General features: G+C 39.1%; 1 protein-coding gene across 1 annotated transcript; it reads right to left on the reverse strand.

The window, feature by feature from the left end:
• Nucleotides 1-90: 90 nt before the first annotated feature.
• ip6k1 (inositol hexakisphosphate kinase 1) lies at nucleotides 91-26371 on the reverse strand. Its single transcript, XM_026348446.1, has 9 exons — nucleotides 26133-26371; nucleotides 14813-15060; nucleotides 13759-13901; nucleotides 13285-13411; nucleotides 7831-8068; nucleotides 7280-7461; nucleotides 5058-5233; nucleotides 4515-4748; nucleotides 91-3496 (listed from the first exon to the last, which is right to left on the reverse strand). The coding sequence occupies exons 3-9, from the start codon at nucleotides 13870-13872 to the stop codon at nucleotides 2990-2992; spliced, it is 1578 nt and encodes a 525-aa protein (XP_026204231.1). The 5' UTR covers nucleotides 13873-13901; nucleotides 14813-15060; nucleotides 26133-26371; the 3' UTR covers nucleotides 91-2989.
• Between the last annotated feature and the right edge of the window lie 1385 nt (nucleotides 26372-27756).

The raw sequence follows: 27756 nt of genomic DNA on the forward strand, positions 1-27756 counted from the left end.
CATTTCCATATGACTCTTTTCAACCCTCTCCACCTGTCAGATGGGACTGAATGCATCAGCCTTGTCATTAATTACAACACGAGCCCAAAAGCTTCTGGAAATATTTAATCTCATTTCCTTCCACTGTTCTAACAAACAGTAAGGACGATGTCGGATGCAGAAAATGCTGCTAAATAACTCTGAACAATCATTGAGGCTAATGTCCATGAATAAATATCTCACAGGACCATTGCTGCTGCTTTAGTCTCTGTGACGACTGTAACAAGAATGTTTTTGACACTGTGCTGAAAACGGACTCAAACAGGAGGACGTAATATGCATGCAGTTCCTTACCAAGTCCTTAAACGTGAAGTGAAATACAAACAAAAGATAAAGATGGCGTCTGCGCTAACATACACATACACACATTCAGAAAAGCTTCCCAGCAGAGCAACAACTCCACAGCAGGCAGAGGTGTTGACTCAAGTCTGGAGTTGCTGCAGCAGCTTCTGCATGAAACGCTACCTGGTTTTCTGCGTTATCACCCAATCGAAGCTGAGTCAGCAGCAAATCCAACAGTCTTGAGTTAGCTTAAATAATACTGCTCATTCTCCTGATATTTCACACACTGTGTCTCTGATGCAGTTAATTTGTTTTACACATTTTATACAGTTGGAGGAGAGACATAATCCATTTACATTTACATGGGGGCAAAGGTGCAATAAAAAAATAAATTACTACCTCAATAAACCAAAAATAAAATATTCATATATGCTCTCTCTTATTCCAGCTCATGGGGTGGTTTCTGTTGCTGTCCAGCAGGGGATGGTGCTGCATCACGGCTGGTCTCTGAAACTCCCTGTGATTAGCTGATGTAATCGGATAAACGGTGACATCTTCAGAAGAGACACTGAGGCCAACTATACCGACAGGATGATGATTTGTATATTTATTTGACACATCTGAGGCAGGGCTGGGTAATAACTACATTATTACTGTATTTGTCAAATTCCAGATTTAGTAGCATCAGGTGAACTTAAAGATTCTGAGCAAATTATTCGATTTAAAGCACACATACATACATATATATATATATATATATATGTATGTGACATATATCAGAAACATATTGTTATTAAATGTTATTATTATTTAACCACATCACCCAGTCCTCATCAAAAGAAGAAGGCTTATTTAAGTCTATATGTTTGTTACTGTCAACAAACCTCATGAAAAGAGTACACAACGTGTTTGTGAGTATCTCAATACACTTTGACTGTTTTCTGAGCATTTGCAGGACTTTGCGTCTCATCGCGGCATAAAGGTTAAGACAGTTCATTTGTGACACTAAAAAACAACGTGACCATTAAGTTTCAGTTAGAAGTCGTTGTGAAGTGTGTTATCTTGGAAAAAACAACTTTGGTGAAGCTTTTAAAGCATTTTAAAAAATGGATATTTTAACACTTTTAACCTTGTGACTCCCCAGAGCAGCTACTAGATGAACACACGGAGACAGAGTCCAGCCAGTGATTTCACTTCTGATTGTCTTTAAATAGTTTTATATGTATTAAATCTTACAGATTCACTCTGGGCACTGAGCGAACTGGAGAAAACTGGGGACTATATTCAGCAGCGTAGTAATAAACATTTGCTGCTCTACTGAGCATCTGAAGCAGCAGGACGCTGTGTGTGTGGGACTGAGTGAAAACAAACTACAGTATGTTTTGAGTAATGAGGGAACAGGCCACCTAGTGCAACAGAGTGGCTCATTCATGGACAATGGAGATCTATGGCACAGGGGAATAAGATACATCAGGCTCTATTAATTAGTAGGAAAAATTGGGTTTTTCATTGGATTCGTGGACAAGATGCTAAAAAACATAAAATATCACCAGATCAGAGTTGGCAAACTGACACATATACTCTTGATATTACATGATAACCCAGAGGATGATTTTACAGAACACCGACTAAGAACATTTCTGAAGTAACCCCCAAAACAGACATGTAACGTTTTAAAAATAACCTATTTTTCCGTCCTTATACCTACTTCTACTGTGGAAATCTCTGTTTATCACTTTATCACCATTATCCCTGTGGGCAACGCTGCCCTCTGCACTGCCGGAGTCTTTCATCACCATCTATTGCTTTAGCAGATGCTTGGTTCTGTTTCTGAGAGCGTTTTTAAGTCAACGCTACGAGAGTCCGTTCACCTGTCCAGGTTTGGTTTGAAAGAGGAGTGAAGGTGAGTCACGGGGTGAACTTCAGTGGTGGTCCCTGGGATCCAGCTGATTGCTCTGTCCAATGATGCTGTCAAACAAAGAAAACGGTTCCCAGGATGTGTGTGTGTGTGTGTGCAGTCTTGTTTATCTATCTTTGTGAGGACCAAGTTAAGTTTTGGACATTTTGAACAGTTACACCATGTAAGGACTAGTTTTACTCCACATACTAAACAATAAAACTGGGCTAAGTTTGAACTTAAGAATAGTTGTTGGAACCTGGAAACCCCAAACCCCCAAAATCTGATCCAATGGGCTGATTAGTAGATTATTACAGATCCATGTCTTTTAAAAACTCTAAAATCTTAACAATGAGTTACAGTAATTATTTTATTCTCCTCCTTCCACTGTAATCTTAATCTTGTCCAAATGGAGCTTCAGACATATTTTGGACCGGAGCAGGGCTACATGGTGAGGGGTAGAAGTCTTACAGTTGAGGCTAGTGACTAGAGATGACATTATATTAATGAGGGTCCTCACAAATATAGAAGTACAAACTCTGTATGCCTTGCAGAGCCTCCAACACAGAGGGTCTCCATATCAGATCCAAGTTGCAGACATTTCAGCTTCGCTGTCCCGCCTCCTTGCTGTTGCTATAGTAACTACCCGACTGTAGGATCCGCATGTTGCCATGGTGACGTCCTGGAGAACCCAGTTCCATATTTACAGCCGAGTCTGTACTGACTGTACGACCTGAACTAACCTATAACAAGCTCTGTGTGTGCTCAGAGCTACGGCAGGTTGTCGTCCCGCAGGCTCTCAAGGATCTGGACCAGGTTCTCCAGCCCGAACACGTAGCCTCGATCTGGGCCATCGTGCACCGCTGTATCGCCGCGGAACCCCTTAAAGGTAGAGTGGGCAAAGTCGATCATACGAACGTCCACCAAGGGCGGTTGCTGGGGCGCGGGAGGAGACGGGAAGGAAATTAAATTGGGAATAGGAGACGAGGAGTCTGGCTGCGGGTGAGGTGCGGGGGGAGGAGGGAGGAAGGAGTAGCAGTCTGATTTGGCGGCTGGGGCCTGTGAGGGAGGATAAGGGCAGAGGGGCGGCGGAGCCATCAGTCCAGGTCCCTGAGAGGACAGTGACCCCATGTCTGGGTTCTGGCTTATGTCCGTTTCACAGGGAGCATTGGGGGCCACAGGAGCGGGGCCACAGTGCGGCTCAGCAGTGACCACAGGAGTCGTCTGTTGCCATGCTGCATGCTGCCCAGAGCTGAGGCCTGAAGGGCCCTCAGGTTCCTACAAGACACAGACAGACACAAAACTGAAAGGTGGTAACTGGACAGAACATCAGCACAAAGCCTGAGAAGATGGTTTTCATCTTTGTAACCAGCAGAGCAGATCTTCAATACCAGTTTGAAACAAGTTTGTTCAGGAATTGTGTAAAATCACAATAAATGCATTACTTTTTAGAAATCAGACCTGATTTGTGGAAGATCTGAGAACAGTCCAACCTGCCCTGAAACAGAGCTAAGGATGATCAGACGCAATCCAAAATGCTATGGATTTGAATACTAAGAGTGAGCTGGGAGCTGCAGAGCTCTTGTTGCATACATCACCTTATTCTTTAGCTTCCTTCTGCATTTGTGTACTTTGCAATGTTCCAACTTTGGCTACAGTTTATTTTTTTGGGTTCCACGTCTTTAGACATGTGAAAAGTCTGAGTTATGTAGTACTGAATAATCGGCTAGACCGTTAAACAGTTTTTTCCTTATTTCTGTGGTCAGGGCTTTTTGGCCAGTTCAGTAAGGAAACTTCAAGATGCACTGACAGCACTAAAATGAATCCAGATCATTTAAAAACCTATTGAGAGTTCTACATCACTAATAACTAAAAGCTTTTTTCAACAGCATGTTGTGCTAAGACTAGTACAGTAGTTTTTTTTTCTTTCATTATTATGTTGTTTATACAGTAATTAGTTTTGTCACAGCCTTTAAAGAACACACCTTCCCATGAGTAGCAGTTGTTTGCAGGCTCATTACAGAAAAGGCGAGTCCTTTTTGAAACCTATGGGTTTATTAATCATTCAAATTTGAGGGTGGCTTATAACACATTCTCCTGTAATGTGACAAACTTAGAACAGATATTACTGTTTTAACACGACTTTAACTTGATTTAAGCTTCATCTGTCACATCTATTATGAAAGTTCTGAGCTATAAATACAGAAAATGATCAAATTAAATCATCTGACAGGTGTTCACTGAAGAATAAAGTAGCATTAGCATATAAGTTATATATCTTCTGTGTTTTCATCACCTTTCCCTCATAGATGATAAGAAGTGAAGATGAGTAGAAACGATAGGACGCCTGCTTCTCCAGCACCGCCTTCAGGCTGCGAAGCTTATTCAGGATTGGCTCGAAAAGGTCCTGCCTCAGGCCCTTTCCATTGTGCAGGTACTGGTGGAGGGCCTGGCGGAAGCCTTCGATTGACAGCCCACGGCCGTAGTACTTGTTCCTGCACAGGTAGTGACCGGTGCTGAGCTGGTACACCTGCAGAGAGGATTTCCAAAATAAAATCTAGTTAGAATCAGAGGAGAAGAATCCAGATCAACGCAACAATTATTTTTAAGAAGTGGGTGGACATTTTTCTAAAAATACATTAGGAATCAGGCAATCATCATGTTTGCTGGTAGAGTGGGACGGCTGCTGACTGCCTCTTAATTCTTGGTGGGTATATGAATGCTGGACACCAGCGGCTTTGCCAGTGTACATATAAAACTTGATGGGAAAAGAAGACGAATCATGCTGAGCCATCAGAGACTGAAACTCTGTGGTATTCAGCAGGAGTCATCATTTTACCTGCATGCCACACACTCTGACTCCCAGTGTTGCTGAAGTGCTCAGTTCACATTTCTTCATCTGTCTGGCCGCCTTCTCCTCAGATGCGTCATCGCCGTGCTGTCTGGTGCCCATCTTCAGGTCCAGGATGCAGGGGTAAGAGAAGTGGTGAACCACATTCTCCAACAACAGGAACTCTGGTTAAAACGCTGACGTTAAGGAGCAAAAATGTTAAGTTGTCCTTATGAGAGTTTATATTCCATACATTATTCCTCATTTAATTATTTCTTATGCTACATTAACGGAATTTTGATTTACGAATTCACAAAGAACACAATGTACACAAACCTAAGTGAAGCTGTAGAAAAGAAATGGACTGCTGATACAAAATAAATTTTTTCAACCCATAGTAAATTGTCAGATTTCAACACAGCCTGTGTTTCACATTAAAATCTTGCCACGGAACAAAGCAAAGGGTTTTCTCTGAGCTGCTGTAACACTTTTAATGTTACATGTCTACAGGAAATGTATTGTTTCAGCCAAAAAATGCTAATGTACGGAAAAGAGTTGAAAGTTTATTGGGTAGAGTACACACAGCTAAATCTATTGCAGTCTATTTAGCAGCCCTGCAATAGATCCACACTTCATGAAAGGTTTTGTTGAATCTGTTTCAGAGAAGTGTTTATTCAGCTGTACAGTGAGGCCACAATGGATGTAGATATAGTTTGTGGTGCTGTTTAATTGTACTGACTTTAATTGTTTTGTTGACCCACATTTATACTGTAAGAACCCCTTAAGGAACAGAACTTTTTTACTGAATTCAGCCTTTTGCACATTTTCCTCTTTAATTGTTTGAAATTCCAAAAACAATAAGGTAGATATTTCATTGTGTCATTGTAAAGGAAACCCAAGTCAGGTTAACAGGGGAACACAGCTTCCTGGATTTTTTCCTTTATATAATCTTTAAAAGACTGTTAAATACTAACAGTTAAGCTGCTATTCTTCCATTTGTCATATTATTACTATATTTTATGTCACATATAAAACACCCCTTCCTTTTTCTACTGTCTGTTACTCTTCAGGAGTTACAGGGTTTTTTTTTTTTACCTCCAGTAGAAATTAAATACTTGATTCCCTCTGAAGATCTAAAAAAGAAAACCCTGTCACCCTCAATGATGATCGCTGGACTCTGGTAGCTTTAATAATCTGTACCAATGTCTGTAGAGCTAATATGGAGAGCCTTCCCTGACAATCAGAACTGACAGGGGCCCTGTTCAATCTGTTTGGACAAAAGACAGATAGACCATGTTCAGAACAGAGTGCGTGTGTTGATTATTCTCTTTCCTCAGCTGTGTTTTCCAGGCAGCTGGAGTCTAAAATCTTTGAAGTTGAAGATCAAAACACAACCTTTAACCTGATAACCTCAGACATCTCCAACACTGCCTCACACACTCACGCACACTTATGATCAGTACCTCTTACCGTACCTGTTCTGTACTGCACTACTGAACAGTTACAGAAACAGTTACTCTGTATATGCTGAATGTATGTATTTACATAATTTATGCTGCTAATGTAGCTCAGTTGGTGGAGCTGTGTCTATCTTTAAACCCCAGAGTCAGTGGTTCGACTCTCGGTTCCTCCTGGCTACATGTCAAAGTTTCTTTAGACAAGACACCGAAACCCCACATTAGCACCGTCATCTAGTGCAGCTGTCCAAACAACAATTTCCCCAAGGGGATTAATAAACTATGTCATTATTATAATTATTATTATTAAATTTGTTCAAGTTCAGTGACATGGCATTTTTGACTTATTTTCCCAGAGTTTTAAATCGCATCCCACCTTCTTTTTTTGTGGATGGAAATAGTTTTAAAAACTTGATTTAAGATTTTCAGCTGGTTTAAAGGTCCCATATTATCTTTTCAGTAATACAAATTGTTTCCCTGGGGTTCTAACCAGTATGTGCGACATATACACATAAAATATACAAAGATGATGAACCACAGCCCCCTTCTATCCCTGTCTGTAACAGCCCTCCTCAGAATGAGTGGTTTTCATGTTAATGCTAATAACTGCATGAAAACCACACCTCCTTTTCCATGTTGCCATGGTAACATAATATAAAGTTAGTAAAGCGTGTTCTGAGTACATAAACATGACTAACAAAACTCCAGGGCAGATGTCATACTACCCAGGAAGTAAAGTGAAAACTGGGAATGTGACTGACTGAGGAAGGATACTGAAGAGTTTGCGGTCCTTGGACTCAGACCTCATGCGGCTGAGCTGCTGTTTGTGGCAGCGGAGGCTCCAGGGGTTGTGACTGATCTTCTCTGATGTCACACCGCTGTTCCAGTCCAACATCTGGAAGGGAACATCTGAGTGGATTTTTGTGTCGAGCCTGGGACTCTTCAGCTCTGCAACACTGGATGGAAAAGGAGAGAAGATGCTTAAATTTACATTAAATTTAGTAATTTGACACTTTTATCCAAAGCAACTTACCAGTGAGATACAAGTACAAGAGTAAGGATCTTACCACTACACCTGCCAGCCATATAATTTATAATTAATTAATATATTATCATTTTTTTATTCACAGGAGTCTGAATGCTGGACTCTGAAGTCAACAGCCCAAAGTAATAAATGTGATAAAACACAGATAAAAAGCTTTTCACAATTTAGATTAATTAAAATCTGAGATATCTGAACCACAGAGGCAGACCAACACTGACATTTCTCTATTTTATTCAGATTTCTTCCAGAGAAACAAGTTTCTACCTTTAAAAATTCTTACTTATCAGAGTTGTCCGTGTCATGAGCCTCCCGCCTGTCAGGCCGATCCTCCTTGTGGTCAGAGGAGGAGGAGCGATGGAGGCTGCGGCGGGAGTGTTTCCTCCTTGGCTGCTCCCTCTCGGGTGGTTCACGCTCCTCGTGCTCTGTTGTTCCTCCCTCCATGTTGCTCTCCACGTAGGGGTAGGCCACCAGGTTGATGTAGCCATCAGAGTCGCCCTCGAAACAAACCAGCACCACACCTGAAAGGACAAAGTGAATCGGACGGGAGGTTTAGAAATATCAGACATATTACAGACAGACAGAGAAACAGATCTTCTAAAACACACAGACGTAATGTTTGCTCCATGTGAAACAGCAGAGGTTAGTTTTAGTATGTTCAGGCTAATCAGGTTTGCTATTGTGCAAATTCTGCATCAAAGGAGATAAATGTGTCCCACCAATTGCTCTTTCATTGGTGGGGTATTATGTTGCAGCCAATGCTGCTGTTCTCTCTCATTACATCGTCTGTTCATCAGTTTGAATCAGGTCTAATTACTGTATTCTCACATCTATTTGGTTCATCTCTCTCCAAACATCAACTCAGTCAGTTCTCACCATAAACAACACAGAGTGAGCACACAGTCTACTGAAGAAGCTGAACTTCTTCACCACCTCCACACCCACAACACAAGGAGAAATTCAATTCGATAATGTCAAACCGTTTCTGGATGAAACAACCTTGACAGATTCAGAAAGTCGCCCCTGGGCAGCTGTCTGTCTGTGTGCTGTTATTTAATCAGCCGGACAATGGTAGTGGGCACAGATCCAGGGCTAAATATAGACGCTTTATATACTGTTGTTGTCATGGCACTGGGACCCACAATACCAGCAGGGTGGACAGGTAGGAATACAGACATACTGCAGGTAACTGCAGGTCACTCTACTGGAAATCTGTGGCTTTAGTACAGAGTACCTTCACTTTTTTAAAAAGGGTAAAATCAGCATGTCTTTTCACTAATATACACTCAATAATCCATAAAGTGAAAATGTGTTTTTAATTTTTTACTGAATTATACCCTATGAGCCATTGTGAATTATCATCCTGTTTAATGTAATTATCCTTGCGATGTTCCTGGATCTTGATTGGAGTCCACCTGTGGTAAATTCAGTTAACCTTGGAAGAACGGCCATCTTGGCAACACTCAATTAGGCCTTTACGGTAGAGTGGTCAGAGAGAAGCACTCCAGAGTAAAAGGCAGAAGAGAGCCCACTTGGAGCCCATGTGGCATTTAAAGGGCTGGAAGCATGTGCAAAAAGATTTTCTGGTCTGGTGGGACAAAATCGAAATATTAGGGCAGAACTCCAAAACTAACACCAGGCACGGCTCATCACCTGCTAATACATTGGCAATGTTGAAACATGATGGCGGGATCATGCTAAGGGAGGGTTCTCAACATAGTCACCAGACTGATGGTTCATCTGTCAACATGTCAGTGGCTTTAGGACAAGTATCTGATTGTCCTTTAGTGTCAGACACTTCTATCCTAAGCAACTCACAACTGAGTTACAAAGCAAACAGAAAAGCTAAGTCAGGGACAAAACATTCAAAGCAAAATGCCATGAGGTGAAACGTTTTAGTTTCATCAGTCTGGAGTTCCACATAGTGGTGAATTTTGTATAAGAAGCCAGAGCCAGACTAAAATGCCAGAGAACATGTGTAGAGAGACCTGAAGATGGCAGTCCCCAGCTTGAGAGGGTCTGCCAAGAAGAATACGATAAACTGTCCACATCAAGGTGTAAGAAACTTGCAGAGACTCCCCCAGGAAGACTTGAAGCTTCCATAAAGTAATAAAGTAAATGTCTGAATAAGTTTGTCGATGACATTTAAAAGAAAAAAAATTTTATTGGCAAAAATAGGATTATGACATGGTGTGAACGAATGTACTTTTTCCATTGTCTGATTGCTTTTGATGTTTTCGGAGCAGTGTAATGAGAGAGCAGCCATTACTGTGCCCTACTTTGTGTGGAAAACTACTCACATTATGCACACAGATACCTCAGTTGCTCTTCAGATGTATTTCTGACAAGGCAGCTGCTCAATGAGCAGGAATGACTTTCCTTTAGTGTCTAACCACCAGGAAGTTGCCAAATAAAGCATAACTTTAAAAGACCCTCAGTGGTGTTTTCACATCTTCTGCATGATTGGTGTTTCGCTGTGGTTCATGTTGAGGTGTTGGGATTATATAATGTTTAAAAAATGCTGCCCCACCCTGACAGGTGCAACAGAACCAGTAAAGGAAATGTCTATTCAGTGCAGTCTAAGCTCACCCACACACTCCTTACAATACTAATAATCGCACATAGGGAGTGAATTCACGTGTGGGGGTGCACTGTGGGTCTACAGGAGATTTAACACTTGCTTCTCTGTCTTTCCAGAGCTTACTCACCATCATCTGCTATTTTGCAGTTATGAGTTCAGTAGCAGAAATAACATTTTATTTTGAAATTTTGTATCGTCAGCATGTGGTATTGAATGGGGACACAGCTCATGTCTTGTAGTGTTTTCCCGCCAGACTTTTCTCATTTTGGAGACATTTAAACATCACAGACAGATGAAACTAATGAGGTGTATTTCAGTGCAGCTCACTGTTGTGACTCAGAAGCACAAAGAACAAAAACAAAACAAGACAAAAGACAAACAGATGAGAGTCATCCTTAATGTTGTTAGTTACACCAGGGATTTCCACAATCAAAATATCTCTTCATTTTTGTCATTGTCTCCGCTCTTACATCATTTATTAAAATGCTAAATATGTCATACATGTGTATAGAGAGTTGTGCGTCTGTTTATACTGGCTGTCAAGTGGAAACAGCTACAGTGTCTGGTGATGAGAAGCAGAGCTGCTAAATCACTTCACTTCCATTAAACATCCGTACTTCTTTCCTTCTATTCTACCTGACTGTCCTCCACCACCAAATGTAAAGTAGAGAGAGTTTTGAGAATGATCTGGCTTTACATCCTAACAGCCTAACATTGACCATCCTGGATAATCGGCATCATGAAGCAGGTTATCAACAAGCTCTGTGCAGCCTGGGTTTCCTACCTGGCTACAAGTATGTTCATGTGAAAGAGGCAGTTTTTAACTTTTTAACTTAACTTTATATAACATGAGATGAAACGATGCATGAGGGGAAGGTTTACAGTGTGAAATGTAAAAATGTGATAAGTGTCAATAATATGATACGTAACAATAATAGAATAAGAAGCTGTAAAAAAACATTTAAAATAATTTTCAAATATTCAAAGTACACTTCAGAATATACTGTAAATTAGCACAGGGTAATTTATTATAATGGTCTTAGAGATTTAGTTGTCTGATGGAGAAACTATTCTGAAGATGTGAATGATGCACATAAAAGATAAAAATCATTTTTGTTTCTTCTGCTATAGCGGAGAGGCTAATCTCATTTGTACACTCGTTTATAATCATGGGAAATACAGAACCGTGTGTAGATACTTTGTCTGATAAAAGATCATCATCACATACTCTCCTCCTGTTATTGTGAGTTGGAATCATTAGTCGGTTTTAAAATGAACAGATCCCTCCACTATTTCCTTCTTCTTACACTGTTAAAAGCTGAAAAGGTGGATGTGTAAAGCTGTACAGGTGAACAAGATTGTGAGCTGCTGTGCAGGAATCCTAAATAAATAGTAAATGTTCCACATTATGTATGTGACAAATTCATAAAGAAACAGTTTCCAGTGTTTTTACTGACCAACTCTCTAAATACTGTATGAGCAACTTTGGAATTTGACACTTGTAACACACAGAAAAATGTCATATTCAATACAACAGTTCAGTCTAAACAATTCAGTCCAGCAGTAGGTGACACGTTTTTCATGAGTTGCTTCTATTCAAAGCATTTCGTCAATAAATTACATGATAAAAATAAATCAAGTAAAGATCCAATGTCCTGTAAGTGGAATAGTTTGTGCAGCTCTATATCATCTGTCTTAAGATAATAAACGTAGCCAGGGTGTGTTTTTAGCTATTATGACTTTAGGCAGCTTTTATAATGTATTGTTCTGTGCTTATGTGTAATTACTGTGCGGCTCTGTCAAATTAGATGGATTTACCGGGAGCAGACTCATCTGTAATCTTGCTCTGTGGTTGTGGTGAACTGGCCACAACAAGACAGCTGCAAAGTTGTGAAGACAACTCTGACATTAGGGGGAAAAAAAACAAGATATTTCAATTAACTATGATTTCTATTTGAAAATGCAATATCAATTCTTACAACTCAGAGGTCAGTCTGTGTTTTTGCCGGTTCTCAGCCAACATACATCTTCATTAAATATTAGTGCAGTTGTTGTCATTTATTTATTTAGGGCTGCACAGTGTGTAAAAGTGTCTACTTTGTTGAAAATAAGTTATTTAAACACAAAACACACAATTTTAAGTTAAAAAGTATATTTTTCATATCTCATGTTTGTTATTTGAAAAACATATCTATATGAATTTCTATCATCACATGACTATAAGAAACCACTCCTGAACCTACCAACTCCTAAAGCAAAATACCTGGTTTAGCTTCACCAGCTAGCTGCTAACTGTGTCTGTCTGCTGTTTTTCTTTAGGAGCTGAATAATAAAAACATCATAACAACAATCAATGTACAGTTAAACAATGAGCTGAAAATCTTTATGAAGCTCTGCACAGTTCTCTGTATTGAATACATGTATTTCTGTATTTGAGAGACCACTTTCACACTGTCATCACAGAGCATTTTCACATTGTCATTTAATAGACTGTTATATTGTCTACTGCTCGTGTGCACATCCCAACACATTGTAAGCTACGTCAGCTGCAACAATCTCAACAACAGAGAGCTCGCAAACTGAACAAATGCTCCTAAAGAGGCAATTTTTTAATCACAAATACATCAAACTCTTTGTCATCATCAGCTGATGTTCAGTATGTTTTTTTTTTTACTATTAAAGTTTTTATGGGAGTTATATCTTATACTGATTCACGAGTCTAAGGACACAAAGTGTTGTTGTGGATCAGCTCCACTGAGGCAAACTTCCCATTTGACATTTTGTGAAGTTAAATGATGTTGATTTAATCTTACCATACTGGTTAACCTCTTTTAATGCCCATGTGAATCATTTTGCATTGCCATTGTGTATGAAAGCTGCTGCTTAAAAAAAACTGACTTGACATTTATCACCTGTTAAGTTCATGTTGTGGTGGAATAAAAATCCCCAATAAAATCACCTTCAGACTACAGGTACGAGCATGATTAATGTAATACCACCTAAAAAAGAACAAGCCTGAACACAGACATACAAACCCATGTGATTATGAAGACAAAGAGAGTTGGGAGGGGCTGATACTGGGAGTTCACCAACAAATCCACAAATCCAGCTAAACAAATAATAAAACATCACTGAGTCAACTAGATTGAAACTGACCTTTATACTCAGGAGTGAACTCCTTCATCTCTGGAGGCAAAGACTCGTAGAAGCGCTGTTCTCTGCTGATCAGAGGCTTACATACTGTGTGGTCATCATAACGCATCATACTGGTGTGACCCCCCACCTACGAACACAAACACACATGCACTCAGATATCCATGAAAAATCTAGAGAGGTCTTTTGAAACATTAACACAAATTCAGTTCTTGAGGTAGATTTGGGAAAAACCTACTAAATGGTTCAAACCGTAACACACAGCAGTATAGACGTAAGCAATATTTAAATTATGTCAATAATGATACAGTATCACAGTTTTCATCATGTGTTATAGATTTATGGTTAAATGAACCCTAATTAAATGTTTACACACGACCAATAACTGCAGTAATTAAAGTGCTACCAGCTTTGAAAACTCAGTTTCCAGAATAACAAAATGAAAACGCTTCTTAAAATTAACATTGAAAAACCCACCTGGTGTATGAAGGGCTCCAGTGGAACTCCTCCTCGCGGTCGAAGTGAACCCCCTCCCCCCGGCCCCGTCCCCTGCAGCTTGCTGTCCATGTTGAGGGTGTGAGGGAGGCACATGGCTCCTGGCGGACGCACCGCACCTCCTCCTACACAGGAGAGGATGATTTAACAAGACGGCGACAACGACAACGCCTCTGGACTGGAGTTTCTGCTTCACAGTGGAGCCGGTGCACAGCTCTGTTCAGGCAGCAGCTCTGCTGTTTAAAATGTGTTAGTGCTGTCGTTGATACAATACTCTGGTTTCTATAATGGTACTGTTGATATCATATTTTAAAATTATTCTGTTTTCAAAAGTAATGGAACAGTTATTAAATGTATCAAGTCGCCCAAATAGTCAAACAAAACAACATCTGCAGATTCGCCACTGTAATACAGGGCTGTGCAGAGGTACTTCAGATGTTTTGATTCCCAACTATCAGGGAGGCGTCTGACTGGTGCCACATTCGTTCTGAGGCATTACAACAACCTCAAACCTCAAAGGGTAGTAAAGAAGTATTTTGAGGGACAAGAAGAACTAGAAAGGAAGAACAAGCGGTTTGGCCCACACAGAGCAACATCACTCATCAATCTGGGATTACGTGAAGAGACAGAAGATGTTTAAGATTAAGATTTAACTCAATCTTAAGTTTGTTTTGTGTTTCTGCATTAAATCTACAAATTTATTTTTACGTAGGGTACACAGTACCTTGTAGATTAGACACATTAGACAGAAATTTAAAGTAAACTCCACATCCAATCCACAAGAGAAGTTCTCCAGGATGCTTGAAACAATCTACCTGCCGAACACATGGAAAACTGTGTGCAAGTGAACAGAAGAGTACTGTAATGTGTGGTTAAACCATGCACTGATCTGATTTAGTCTTTTCTGTTTACAGCACTTTGAATGACGTCATAAAAAATATGTATTAACTGCATTTTTCTGAAAGCATCCTCTCTTTACTTTTTAGTGCCTAAAACCTTTGCACAGAGCTGTACATCATCATGGCTCTGGTCTTACCCTGGGCATGGGCTCTGGTGTGCAGTGACGGGGAGGGGGGGGCACAGGGCACCACGGGCTGCTGGGAGCGCACGCCGGCCGCTGGGGGAGGCGGCGCCAGACCGAAAAACCACCTCGCAAAGCCTTCTATTAGAGTGCTCCAATCCACCGCTGGCAGTACAGAGACCCAAACAGTACAGGGGATGGGGGAGCAGAGTTGGGGGGAAGGCAGGAGAAGCAGGGTGTCAGATAGGCAGGGTCACCACTTCCTGTAAAGAAAGGGAAGGAAACGTGCACATTTAATAATTGAATTTGCATCTAAAGTGAGATGAATAGATTTCAGAGTACAGTAAATTACTACTTAGTGTAAGAAACCACGACTGAACGAACAGTGTGATACATTATGTTACAGTATTTGATCATTCAGCACAGAACTACATTTAAAATTAAACAGATTCTGAACCAGGCAAGTTTGTCGCTTTTTTAAAAATAACACACACACACGGTTTTCTGGGCATGTCGCCACAGTTGACATCAACTGTTTCAGCACATTTGCTTCCACACAGACTGTTTCTCTCTCTCACACACACACACGCACACACACAGCTCTATGTAGCTCAATGAGCAGGATAAGGTGGACTTAAAATAGTAAGAAAACAAACATTTTCTCAATTGGGAACCTAAACAATCTGGAATATGACTATGCATGAAAAGAGAGCTATCAACCATCACCAGTAACCTGGGAGGATATGTTGTGCTTTAATATGAATTTTCCAATAAGCACATTTCAACAAATACACTGAAATCAAAGCGTATCTGTTGCTGAGTAACATCTAATATACAAACCACTATTACAAGGGATTAGCATTTGAAATAATGACACTGGAGACATTTTCAATAGACAACAACACCAGATTTTTTTTCCAATTACCACATCAAACAGATACAGATAATACACAAATGTAATAGAGCTCGTTTCTAAAATCGTGTGAATTTTGAAGATGATGTAAATATTTATTTGAGGTTAATTATTCCATGTACGCAAGAGATGATGGTCAACTCAACAAAACCGTCCAAATTAGTTGACTGAAGGTTCCTGAATAAAAAAAGATGATATGGTTTAGCTCAACTCCTCCTCCTACTACCACCCTCCCAATCCTTCTGCCCCATCATCCACCTTAAAGCTTCCCCCTAAATGACTCATCATTGCCTGCCTCCAGACAAGACCATACAGTGGGATGAGAAAAGATATGAGACTGGTAGAAATAAATGAAGAGGATGATGATGGTGATTGGAAGAGAGAGGAAGACCCATTAAAGATATCACAGCTAGTGTATGTGTGCTTTTGAAGGCTTCATCTGGTTAGTGTCAGGGCTGTAGTGACGCACAACGCTAGCTGATGATATCCTGATGTTGGCTCAAAGTAAGAGCCAAGCCACCAAACAGTCTCTATACTGTGGACGTACAGACCCACCCACCCATTTATTCATATTTATATAAACAGTATATGTCTAAAAATTAAGTGCTGATTATTTCAGGTGAGCTGGAGTGCTTGACTATAAAATGGTGTGTATGAAATGACATCTTCAGCAGCTACTGTTCGTTTGATCAACGTGTTAATGTGGGAAATTTGGGAGGCTCTCATAATGTATAAAAACGGCTAATGAAGCTGGGTGGATTCATTGCTTTATGTATTTAGTAATAATAATAATTATGTGATGTCTGCCACCTAATTCATCATCCAATGCTCTGTATATGATAAAATGCTTACATTTAAAAAAAATAGTTTTTTAAATGATCGACTACTTGAGAAACTAAGTATGGATAGACAACTGAATGCAATGTATTCCAATAAGGAAATGTGGACTAAGCAGCAACAATACTGTATGTCAAATAACATGAACAGATAAATTGCCTCACAGAGCCAAAGCATGCTGCTTTACAACCTTGTTTATAACCACCATGAAGATTTTAAATATTTAGTGCCCAGTATCAATTTCAAGTGTTTATCAGTTGTACCAGTGGAAAGTTTTATTGTGACTTTTGTGTTTATACCAGTGGAACATTTTATTGTGACTTTTGTCATTGAAGTTGACAACTTACTGCTGGTTGAATGTTAATTCTCTAATTAATTTGGATGTTTTCTGACATTTTTCTGTGTTTGTCTAGTAAACACTTCATAGGAAAAGATAAAAGCACAGAAAATCTACAAGTGAACTACTCAAATAAGGACCTGCCAGCACCAGATGCTTACGTAAAAACCTTGAAAACCACAAACCTCCAACATGTCATCAAGGTAAGAAATGCCTATAACTACACAGTTCCTGTTGTACAAAAACACACTCGCACTGGGCCCACATCACAGGCTCAGGTCACGACTGCTCACAGCACAGTGCACATATTCAGCCACGATAGAAATCCAACAACCAATCTCAAGTCATGATCCAAGTTTGACCAAGCATGAGCCCCAGATGCAGATGGCATCATGTATATACACACACACACACACACACACACTTAGACAGAACATAAACAGTGTTTCCCATGAGCAATGAATTCTAAAGTTAGAAACAAACAGTAAACATCAGGCCACATCTGTCCTGTTCTGGGATCAGTGAAATAACCCTGATCATCCGTGACGAGCATGCACACACAATATAGACACGTCCACTGTCTCTGTGAGGTCTGTGCCCTGCTAACTGTGTCTGTCTGCTGTTTTTTCTCTAGGAGCTGAATAATAAAAACAACCTCAGAAGAACAGTCAATGTACAGATGGCCCAGTTAAACAATAAGCTGAAAATCTTTATGAAGCTCTGCGCTGTTCTCTGTATTCACTGTTTGAGCGATCACTTTCACACTGTCAACACATTGCATTTTCAAATTGTCATTTAATACACTGTTATACTGACTACTGCTTGTGTGCACATCCCAACACATTGTACCAATCTCCACAACAGAGAGCTCGCAAACTGAACAAACGCTCCCAAAAAGGCAATTTGTTAATCAGAAATACATATTCAGTATGGGACGAGAGATGATTAATCAATATCAACTTCCTGTTCTGAATAGGTGATATTTTAAGTTTCATATGTTTTGTTTTAATCATTCCTTTTTCATCAGTAATTAGGATTCAGTAATCTGTGAGCTTACTAATAAACATTAAAACTTATTTTCATATCAGATATTCACACTCACACACAGCTGGACATGTGATTTGTGCAGCTGTAGAAAAACCATAGGTCTGCTGAAAGGACCAGTAAGGCTGACGTATGTCTATATTCCGTAGCCCAGCAGGACGTAGTATATCATTTTATAAAGTTGGAATACGAGTGATTGTGGAGGAGGGTGGACAAGTGGGTGTACAAAATGTAGACTTGATTTAAAGACACCAACATGTTTAAAATACATTCAGTGTTTATCAAAGGGCATTAGTACCAGAGAAATTCAGATTAAAAATGGTTCCTTTTGTCTAACTAGTACAGGAAGCATGTGCATGGGAGGTTTGCTTGATGGACATGAGATAATAACAACCTCGGAAAGTGTAAATCACACTGCATCTAAAAACATTATATTACACATGCAAGTTGTTTTACAGTCCTTGTATAACTGGTAGCTGTTTTGTGCATGTAATTAATGATAATTTTCATCGTTAATGAATCTGCAGATTATTGACAAACGTCCTTAAAACTTAAAACTGTGAAAAACACCTTTAAACTATACTAGAGGGTTAGATATTCAATTTGTCTGCTTTTCTGTGTGACAAACAATCAAAAAACCAGAAGTGCAAAGAAGGCAGGTGTGAAGGCATGAGTAAGTACACAGTGATGTTATAAATCATACGATTGTGATAAGCATACAGTGCACTGTGTCTATCAGCTGTAAGGGCAGTTTGACTGGAACTAGAGAAGGAGTTCACGATAGAAATAAACAGACAAACAAAACAATCTCCAATCGCCCTTCTGTGTCCTGCCAGTTGTGCTGAATAACCCGAGCAATCAGCCAATCAGCTTAAAGGATCTGAGTGAGCATATCTTACATCATCAGCCATCTCTGGGACAAAGCTGCGGTCTCACGACTGCTTCACGACACTGACAGGCTGATTTAGCTGCTAATTCCGACTGACTGACTCTGTGTGTGTGTGTGTGTGTGTGTGTGTGTGTGTGTGTGTGTGTGTGTGTGTGAGGGAATTCTGCTTTCCTTCGTTAAGTCACAGACAGAGCCAATTAAGGACTTCCAGGAATATTTAAGAGTGTGTAGTTTGGCTCTGTGTTGAATCTGTGTTCAACACTAAGAGTTTACCGAGGGTCAGCTGCACATTTGTGATTTCTGTGGGACACTGTCTCCCACTGGTTTGTCAGAGGACTCTGAGAACATCCTGCAGAAGCCCAAAGACCCTAAGAGGGCATGAAAACAGAAAAATGACCCTAATCATAACTTGTTTTTAAACAAAATAATCCTAAATTAAAAAAACAAGAGGTAACTACTTCTAAATCTTTATTGGATTTTTTGGAAACCCTTCATTTAAGATTATTATCATATGTTTTTGTCTCACTTCTTATATCATCATCTCTTGGCTTCAGCTGTTACCTGCTGCAGTCAGACTGCATTCAACTGCCCCCGACCACTTTGTCTCTATTTTAGTTTATTTATTTTAGTTACACAGTGAAGTGGCGAGGTTAAGAGCTGCAGGTACTTACTGCAGTCTGAGTTAACATCAGAAAAAAACTAAGTCAACAAAGACTTTTCCCGAAACAGTGCTTGGACTACATCAGACAGTTTAGTTGGTGTTCAAAACACCTTTGGTTTGTCAAGACAAAAATGTTAACCCCAGGTTTAAACGCTCCCTCCCTATGTTTCTCATCACTCTGGTCAAGCTGTCCAATAAAGACATGACGTCAAAGCAAAAGTCTTTTGAATTATATTAATATCAATTATTTTTCTTGTATAAATTAATATTTTAGTCAATGAAACATCAAACTAATGAGAAATGTCCAGCGTAAGCTAACAAACCTCTCAACAGAACAGACAACAGTCAAAACACACCCAGCAAACTTTAGTGGGATCATTCTGCAAAAAGAAAAAAAAAAAGTTGTTTAAGAAAGTAAAACAACCGATGTCAAGACATAACAAACGTCAGTAATTACATCGCATAAAACGCAGTGCCAAAATCGGGCGGATCAGAGAGATGGTTTCAAACTACTTTTGAAAACTCTAGACCAAAGATACACCCTCCAGTCTAACAACTCAGTCTAGATTTAACTATTTCTTACTTAGATTTATTCAGTTGTTATTTACCACTGCAACACTGTGCCTTGATCTCTTGGTGGTATTGTTCTCTATCTATAATCTTTACCTTGTGCTGTCACTGTCAGCATTGTGCTTAAATCCTCAAATTCAATATATAACCAGGGGCAAGAGGCAACACGTAGTCATCATCATCATAATCATCATCATCATCATCATTCCTCATTACAAAGGCCTAACTCAGCAGCTTTTCTGTGTGAGTTAGTACATTAGTGAACCGTTGCATAACCAGGCTAAAAGATGCTAAATGGAGGAGGTAACCACTGTTGACACACAAGATTATCCTGGGATCACACACTCACACACTCACAAACAACAACATAAGTTTCAAGCATGGTCCAGGTGAAGTAGAAGAAAACATAGATCCACACTTCAGTGGAACAGATGATACTGGACAAGAAGGGGACGAAAGGAAGGACAGAAAATAGGTAGTAGAGAAATGTAAAAATAAAAGGTCGTGAAGAAAAGCGTGCAAGTAATTATTTCTATTGTCAACTTGACTAAGTAGTTGTTTAGTCTGTAAAATTGTGAAAAATTAACATAAGAAGTCCAAAATAATATCTTTGATCAACTGAAATTAAAGTTGCAAGAAAAAGTTTTTCCTGCATGAACTGGTCATAAAATGTGATCTGATCTTTACCAAAGTTAAAAATATCTGCAAACACAATATTTCTTAGCTGCTAAAACAGAGTCACAATCTTCAGTCATGTCTTTACTGAACATAAACATTGAATAGAGAGTGATGGTGGAAAAATAATGGCAACAGTCCCTAATTGAACCACAATGTATACTGCTGCAACCAAAACAGCCTTGTTTCATCAGTTCATCAATTTTGGTGTGTGTGTGAAGATCAGATCACATTTCAGAAAACCACAAAGCTGCAAACAAAGCTATTAAATTTTTTTGGGGGGGGGACATTTCCTCAAAATGTATTTAAATGATGAGTTGTTCAAATTAGTTGCCAATGAATTTGCTCAGTAGACTGAGCAGATCTTAAAATGAAATACTTTCTGCAAGAGGTTGCATTTTTCTTAAATACTGAATGAAATGAATTCAAACCAAGTTCTATGGTCTAAGTATGAAAGTAAGTAGAGATGATATGAACTACAATTGTTTATTAATATGACTTTTAAATCTGGACTGGATTTTGAACTGATGGATGGGTAAAACTATACTTTAATATGTATCTACTCTTTGAAGAAGATTTAAATGTTTAAAAGGAAAAGAGGTCCTTCCTCCTTTGCTGTATCATGCAGCCTCATGGGAGACAAACCCCAAACACATCTGTCAGGCTCAAAAATCACAAACTACGACTGGGAAAAACATAAAAACACACACACAGCTGCTGTCCACGTCCCCTGATAGAACTCAACAGCTGCTGAGTCACACAGACACACACACACGAACAATTCGTCCTATCAACAATCGTCTGGGTGAGACAAGAGCCCAAATCAGTCAAAACAACCACCAAGACCACACGTGTCTGCCATCTGGGCTCCTTTCTCACCACAAGACTGAAAGTCTGGAGTCATCACAACCACCACGACTCCCAACATGTCAGTCAGCTGATATGACCTTAATGTCAAAGAGGAACATTTAAATCAAATCTGACGATTTTGGTTAAAGCAGCAGTTTGAATACTTTTCTAATGTGTTCACCCTGTACCAGACTGTAACTAACGATTATTTTATTTATTGATTATTTGAAAATTAATAGAGTTGTTCCATCTATAAAATCTCCAAAATGAAGGAAAAAATGCTTTTCATGGTTTCCAATAGCTCAAGAAAACCCAATTCGCTCCAAGAGCACATGCAAGATTTTCCCAAGTCGCCGCTTTAGAATGAAACAAGTACTCGATGTTTAGAGTGGAAATGCTCCAGATGCTGGTTAGTCACCTAGAAAAGGCCAAATTATCTTGTCTGAGTGCTAAATTATACTTCAGCAAGTGGACAGAACTTCATCACGCATCTGTTTTTTAATTTATAGTTTATAATTTGGTGACAGTATATGCTCATTTCACAACAGACGCCAGACTTAGGTTTGTCCACAGGCAAGAAATGAATCATGCAGCTGTGCTGGACAGAAAGAAACAGAAAATACAGAAATATCCCTTGAGTGTAACAGTGGAGATGAAATTAAAATGCAAATAAGATTTACCTCAACATATCTGCTAAAACACAGCATCAACACTGGCACCGATGCTGAAATCCAAATTCTAAATAATTATAATAAATATTGTTGTTGTTATATATAACTGTAAGGGTACATCTTTATAACATTACATAGGAGTACAGATACTAATACTGTATCTGTATACGATCGCTTACAGGGTTGGCCAATAAAATAAACTCAGTAATTATCAGAAATACAAAACTGATAAACTGATGAATAATTTACAATAAATGTAGGTGTTTAGCATTTGGGTTGGATGCAAAACGAACTGTTTATCTTTGAGGAGTAATAAACTTGCCAAATAGGTTTCTGTCTTTATTAATGATATTAAATCTACACATTGATAGTTACTGGTACTAATTACACATGGTTGTTATAGTGTCTGTAACTTTCCACTAAAGAAAAAAAATTAAAGCGGGGACATAACATGTGCTGTCAACACCTGATGTCAAAACTGTCAAATTCATGTCTCAAAACATGTCAGACAACACTTGTTTCCACACACAAACACCAGAGTTGCTGACGTTGATATGGGATAATGAGCTCAGGTTCGAACCCTGTTTGACACACTCAGTCAGTTGTTTGTCATGGTTTCGTTTCAAACAACAGCAACACTCTCAGAGGCCTGATCACAAAAACCCAGATCTGTATGTTCAGTTCCACACAGATCATTCAAGTCACTAGACTTACCAATAAAACACAACCAAGAACTGATTATTTTTAATTAACTTATTTCAGCAACTTAAAGCTACAATATGCAACTTAATCTGGCACTAGCATGTGACTCCACATCAGTCAACTGTTCTCTGGCCGATCCTTCCACTCCCTGCTCCGCTCCGCTCTGCTACTCTATGCTACACTCACCACACTCCACAATATCCTTCAGGTATTAGTCATTATTAAATGACAATAAAAAAATCAGACAGAAGCTTTCAGCAATAAGATATGTTTTGGGGCATATTTCTACTAAATAATATTCAAAAAGGGTACATTTAGTATCTTTAATTTCCACAACTATGTTTGAATGGTTGAATTTCTGGCTGTGAGGGAAGCAAATAACTATACTTTTGTACTTTAATATTGAGAAAGTTGTTGAACAGCACTAACCGTTGTCCTGAAGTGAGATCCAGAATCCTCAAAACACTATTTTACCGCGTGGATGCAAATATAATTCAGACCTCAGCACAGTAACAAACATCTTTAGATGATTACTTATGTTGTGACTATGTTTTCCAGTTTAGGTAACTGGAAATTACCTTCTTTTCTTCTTGCCCATTTTGTACATGTATAAAGTTTTATAATTGTAAATACTGATGTAGCCAAATATACAGTGCTCTCCATAATGTTTAGAACAAAGACTTGTCATTTATTCATCTGCCACTGTACTCCACAATCAGAGAGTTTAATTAATGTGGCTAAAATGCACATCCATATCCAGGTTTTTGTTATGGGTATTTTTATACATTTTGAAACTACAGAAGTGTTTATTACAGCATCCTCCCATTTCAAGGCTCCATAATGTTTAGTACACAGAAATGTTATGTAAATGAAAGCAGCCATGTTTACTCCTTTGTTGTATATTGTTTGTGTGCAGTGACTGCTTCAAGTCTGTGATTCATAGACATCTTTAGTTCATGGGTGTGTTCTCTGGTAATGCTCTGACAGGCCTGATGAGTCTCCGACTTAAACATTATGGAGAGCACTGGAACTGATAGCAAAACATTTTTAATTTTGGCAAATCTCAGGCTGATTTAGTGGGAATATATGTCATTTCCAGTTGTCATGTTTGTGTATGGATGGTATGAGATGCTGCAGAGAATGCCAGCATTTTATATGCAGAAGAAATTACGAGTCTCAAACATTTGAGCATGGACACAACTGAAGCTCAGATAAGTCAGGTAGATAGAGAGTAATAAACCTTTTAACTGTGACTTCATCATCAGCAATTCTTTTTTAGCATTTTGCATTTTTTGGCATTGATAGAGGCTAAATTATCATCAATCCAATATTGTATGAGTGTAAAATGAATGGTAGTCTGTTTATTGTATTTACCAGAAGTTTAAGAAGTACAGCACACTTCCAAGTAAAGGCCCTGCATTCAAAATTCACCTTGAAATATATATATAGTAGCAAAAGTGAAAGTAGACAGGTCCCTGTGTTTTACTACAGTACGTATATATTTTAGAATGAAATTAGTTTTGCATAAATAGGGATTTAGCATTTTTTTACACAGATTTTAAGTACTTAATATTACTGCTACTACTACTAGCTTAATCTTTGGCAAAGCACCATATTCTGTGAGACCATTATGTGTCTGTCGAGTTGTGAGATGCATATTCTCACACTGTTGTTTTGTGCAGCTGTTTGTTATTAGACCAGTTCAGACCCTGTCCTAATTTGAACTAGTCATATCACTTGTCCAAGCTTCACCGTACCGTGCACCTGCTAGGCATTCCCCTGATTACACCCCTGTAGTATTTATACCAGCCTATTCACTCTAACCTTTTGCCTTCGGTCTACTGTGCTTAGTGTTATAACTTTCCAGCTGTTTGTTACCCAGTTTATCTGTCTGATCTATTTGATCTCTGCTAGTTAGCTTTGATTCATGATGGGGTATCATGATCACCTAATGATACCCCGCCCTCTTAGACTGTTTTTTACACTGCTAGCCTGTTTTTGACCCAAACCAGATCCCGACAATGATTCTGGCTTCTCAGAACCTGTATTAGTCTGTATAAAGTAATTAAACCTTAAAGTGCTTTCCACTGAATCTGCTGTGTCAAGAGTGTTTTATTTGAGCCTTTACCATGTCTTTGACAAATACTGCCCACTGCACGATTCATAAGATTTTTGGAGTGTGCTGTAATCTAAAAAATTAGAAAGCACTTCTTAGAGGCACAGTCTCAAATTTAAAAGTATGCAGCTAATTTGATGGAGCTGAAAGAACACTAATTTCTTGCTTATACATTGGCAGCGGCTCTGCTCATAGCTATCATAGCTAAATTGAATGGATAATAAACCCTTTCACTGCTGATTTATACTTTGCACATTTAGTAGGGATGTGTCATCTTCAGCTGTCACATTTGTCTGTATTATTAAACAGATCTGCAACGTGAGCATAGGCTAGATTTTGTGCAGAGCATACAATAAGTATATATACAGGTGGACCAGGAGTTATGAGGCTTAAAAAAAGAGATAAAGGCACAAACTGGGGCTATGACAACAAATAAACACGACCAGCAGCATGGTCACCATCACACCCAGTGCAACTGAAGCTATCAAACCCAAGGCTCCACTGTCAACCTGTCCTTCAGTGGTAACAACACTGATCACCTGTCACCGTACATTTCACTTGGTAGCACATCAATCCACGGTGCATCCACCTCCATTAAGACCTTACTTATATTTACACCGAGTTAAGCCAATCAAAGTTTTACGTGCAAACCTCTTAATCTTAAAAACAGCAGCCCAGCTTCCAGCGTTCACTCGATCACAACCAGTGCTGCTTAAATAGAAGTAGTAGGACTTACAATCTTATAACACATTTATAGACTCCCGGGTACCATATTAGTTAGCGTTAGCTGTCAGACTGGCCAGCTCCTTGACCTTAGCCTGACAACACGCTAACTAGCTAGACTTAATTTGAATCAGATTTGAATAAAAATAAAACATATCGCTTTAAAACTATTGTTTAGCTAACTGCCGATCTGTGTCCCGACTGAAGACACTGTTTGACTCTTCCGTAATCCACCGTTAATGTAGCTTTGCGTGGTAACGGTAGCTAGCTAACTAGCTACCACATCACGGTTGGACGTTACGCAGTCTCTCCGGTTAGAGGCACCGAGCTGTCACGGTAACAACAAACCTTCAGGATCATCGGGCGGGCACCGAGCTGTCTCCGCCGAGGTCACAGTGGATGTGCTTCAGCGACCGGAGAGCTTCGTGGATGTCGGCTCCCCGGTATCCAAACTCATTAACGGTGGAAAAAAACATCCAGGATGCTAACGTCATTACAGTGAAGCTAACGCAGCCTGTTTGGCTTTTACCCTTCATTAGCACGACTGCGGCGCTTTGACGCCACCTACAGGCCGCGGCCGGACCTTCAGCAGGCAGCTGCTCCTCCTCCAGCTTGGACACTGTCATCCACGTTTCAGCGACTTGACCACATGTTTGCTCATATTTACAGGTGTCAGAGGTAAATACTTAAGTAAAAATACAAGTGCTTACCTTAAAAGGTACTTCAGAAGTACACTCTCAAATCTGTGCCCAAGTATTAATGCTTTAAAAGATAACTATTATATATCATCTTGTCCTGATTTGTTTCACATGCTCCCTGTTAATAAGGTTTAAGCAGATGGAAATGTGGAAATTCACAGTGTCTCTAAATTCTCAGACTTCAGTTTAGGGTTGTAGCAACACGCTTGTATTTAATAAGCTTATTTTATTTTGCACTGGGAAACTACATGTATTAAATAACTAGTAACTAAAGAAGTCAAATAAATGTAGTGGAGTAGAATACAATTACAGTGTGGTAGCAAAATACGCAAGTAAAATTGAAGTGCCTCGACACTGTACTTAAGTAGTACTTGATTAAATGTACTTATTTACTTTCCACCACTGCTGTGTTGTATTCACATAAGACCCAGACAGCCAGGGGCCCCAAAAGCCCAGCTTACTCCATATCATTTGGATTTATATAATTTGATTAATCACACATCATTAATTACATTACATTAATCACAACTGACTACCATCTTTGAAGTATTGATAGCTAGACCTTTAAGAGGAACTCTGTTTAAAAATCTTGTTTTATTTTAGTTTAGAATGAACTCACTTGGTATTTATTTTTAAACCAAATTACTTTTTTGTGTTTTTCAAGTAATTAATACAGACAAATGCCATGGTATGGTATTATTAATCCATCACAGGAGAAAATACATGAGTTATTTAACCGTACCTCCTACAGACATTTTCTTAATGTCAGAAAAAACGATTACAAAATGATGCATACAGTGTGAATGAAAATGATCCTATTGTAGGCACCTTTTTGTTTCAAAGTAGTACATGTTTCTATTTATTTATAGCTCTATTATCTTATAGTTTATATTCAGAGCTAGAGGTTGCCTTTAAGTCTTCACACGCTGTGTGAAATGTTAAATACATAATTGATAGGCTTTGTATATGATAATAAATTTGTATTTGCACTCGGCTAATCTCTATGTGAGTTATGATTGTACTGTAAGTATTAGCAGTACTGGTGGTAGGAGTGATAAGCAAACAGGTATTTGCGTATATGTTATACTTTAGATTATTGTGCCTATCGTTTTATTAAATTCCCAGTCACCTTAAATGCAACACATTCTAACGTAAACGTCCAAACGAAGACGCTGATTGGCTGTTACTTTTAGATCGAGGAAAGAATCAGCCAATCATTCACGCTTTTCTTGGTCGTTGTCAGCAACCAACGTACACAACATGACATCCAGGAA

The sequence above is a fragment of the Anabas testudineus genome, chromosome 5, assembly GCF_900324465.2.
Source record: "Anabas testudineus chromosome 5, fAnaTes1.2, whole genome shotgun sequence".
Classification (NCBI taxonomy): Eukaryota; Metazoa; Chordata; class Actinopteri; order Anabantiformes; family Anabantidae; genus Anabas; species Anabas testudineus.

Bases quoted from the DNA above. Each gene is read 5' to 3' on its own strand.
- ip6k1 (XM_026348446.1), bottom strand. From the start codon at position 13,872: ATGTGCCTCCCTCACACCCTCAACATGGACAGCAAGCTGCAGGGGACG. The intron at 7,462-7,830 runs GTAAGAATTTTT...TTTTCCATCCAG, and splicing joins GACACGGACAACTCTGATAA to TGTTGCAGAGCTGAAGAGTC. The intron at 5,234-7,279 runs GTATCCTTCCTC...CGTTTTAACCAG, and splicing joins CAAGGACCGCAAACTCTTCA to AGTTCCTGTTGTTGGAGAAT.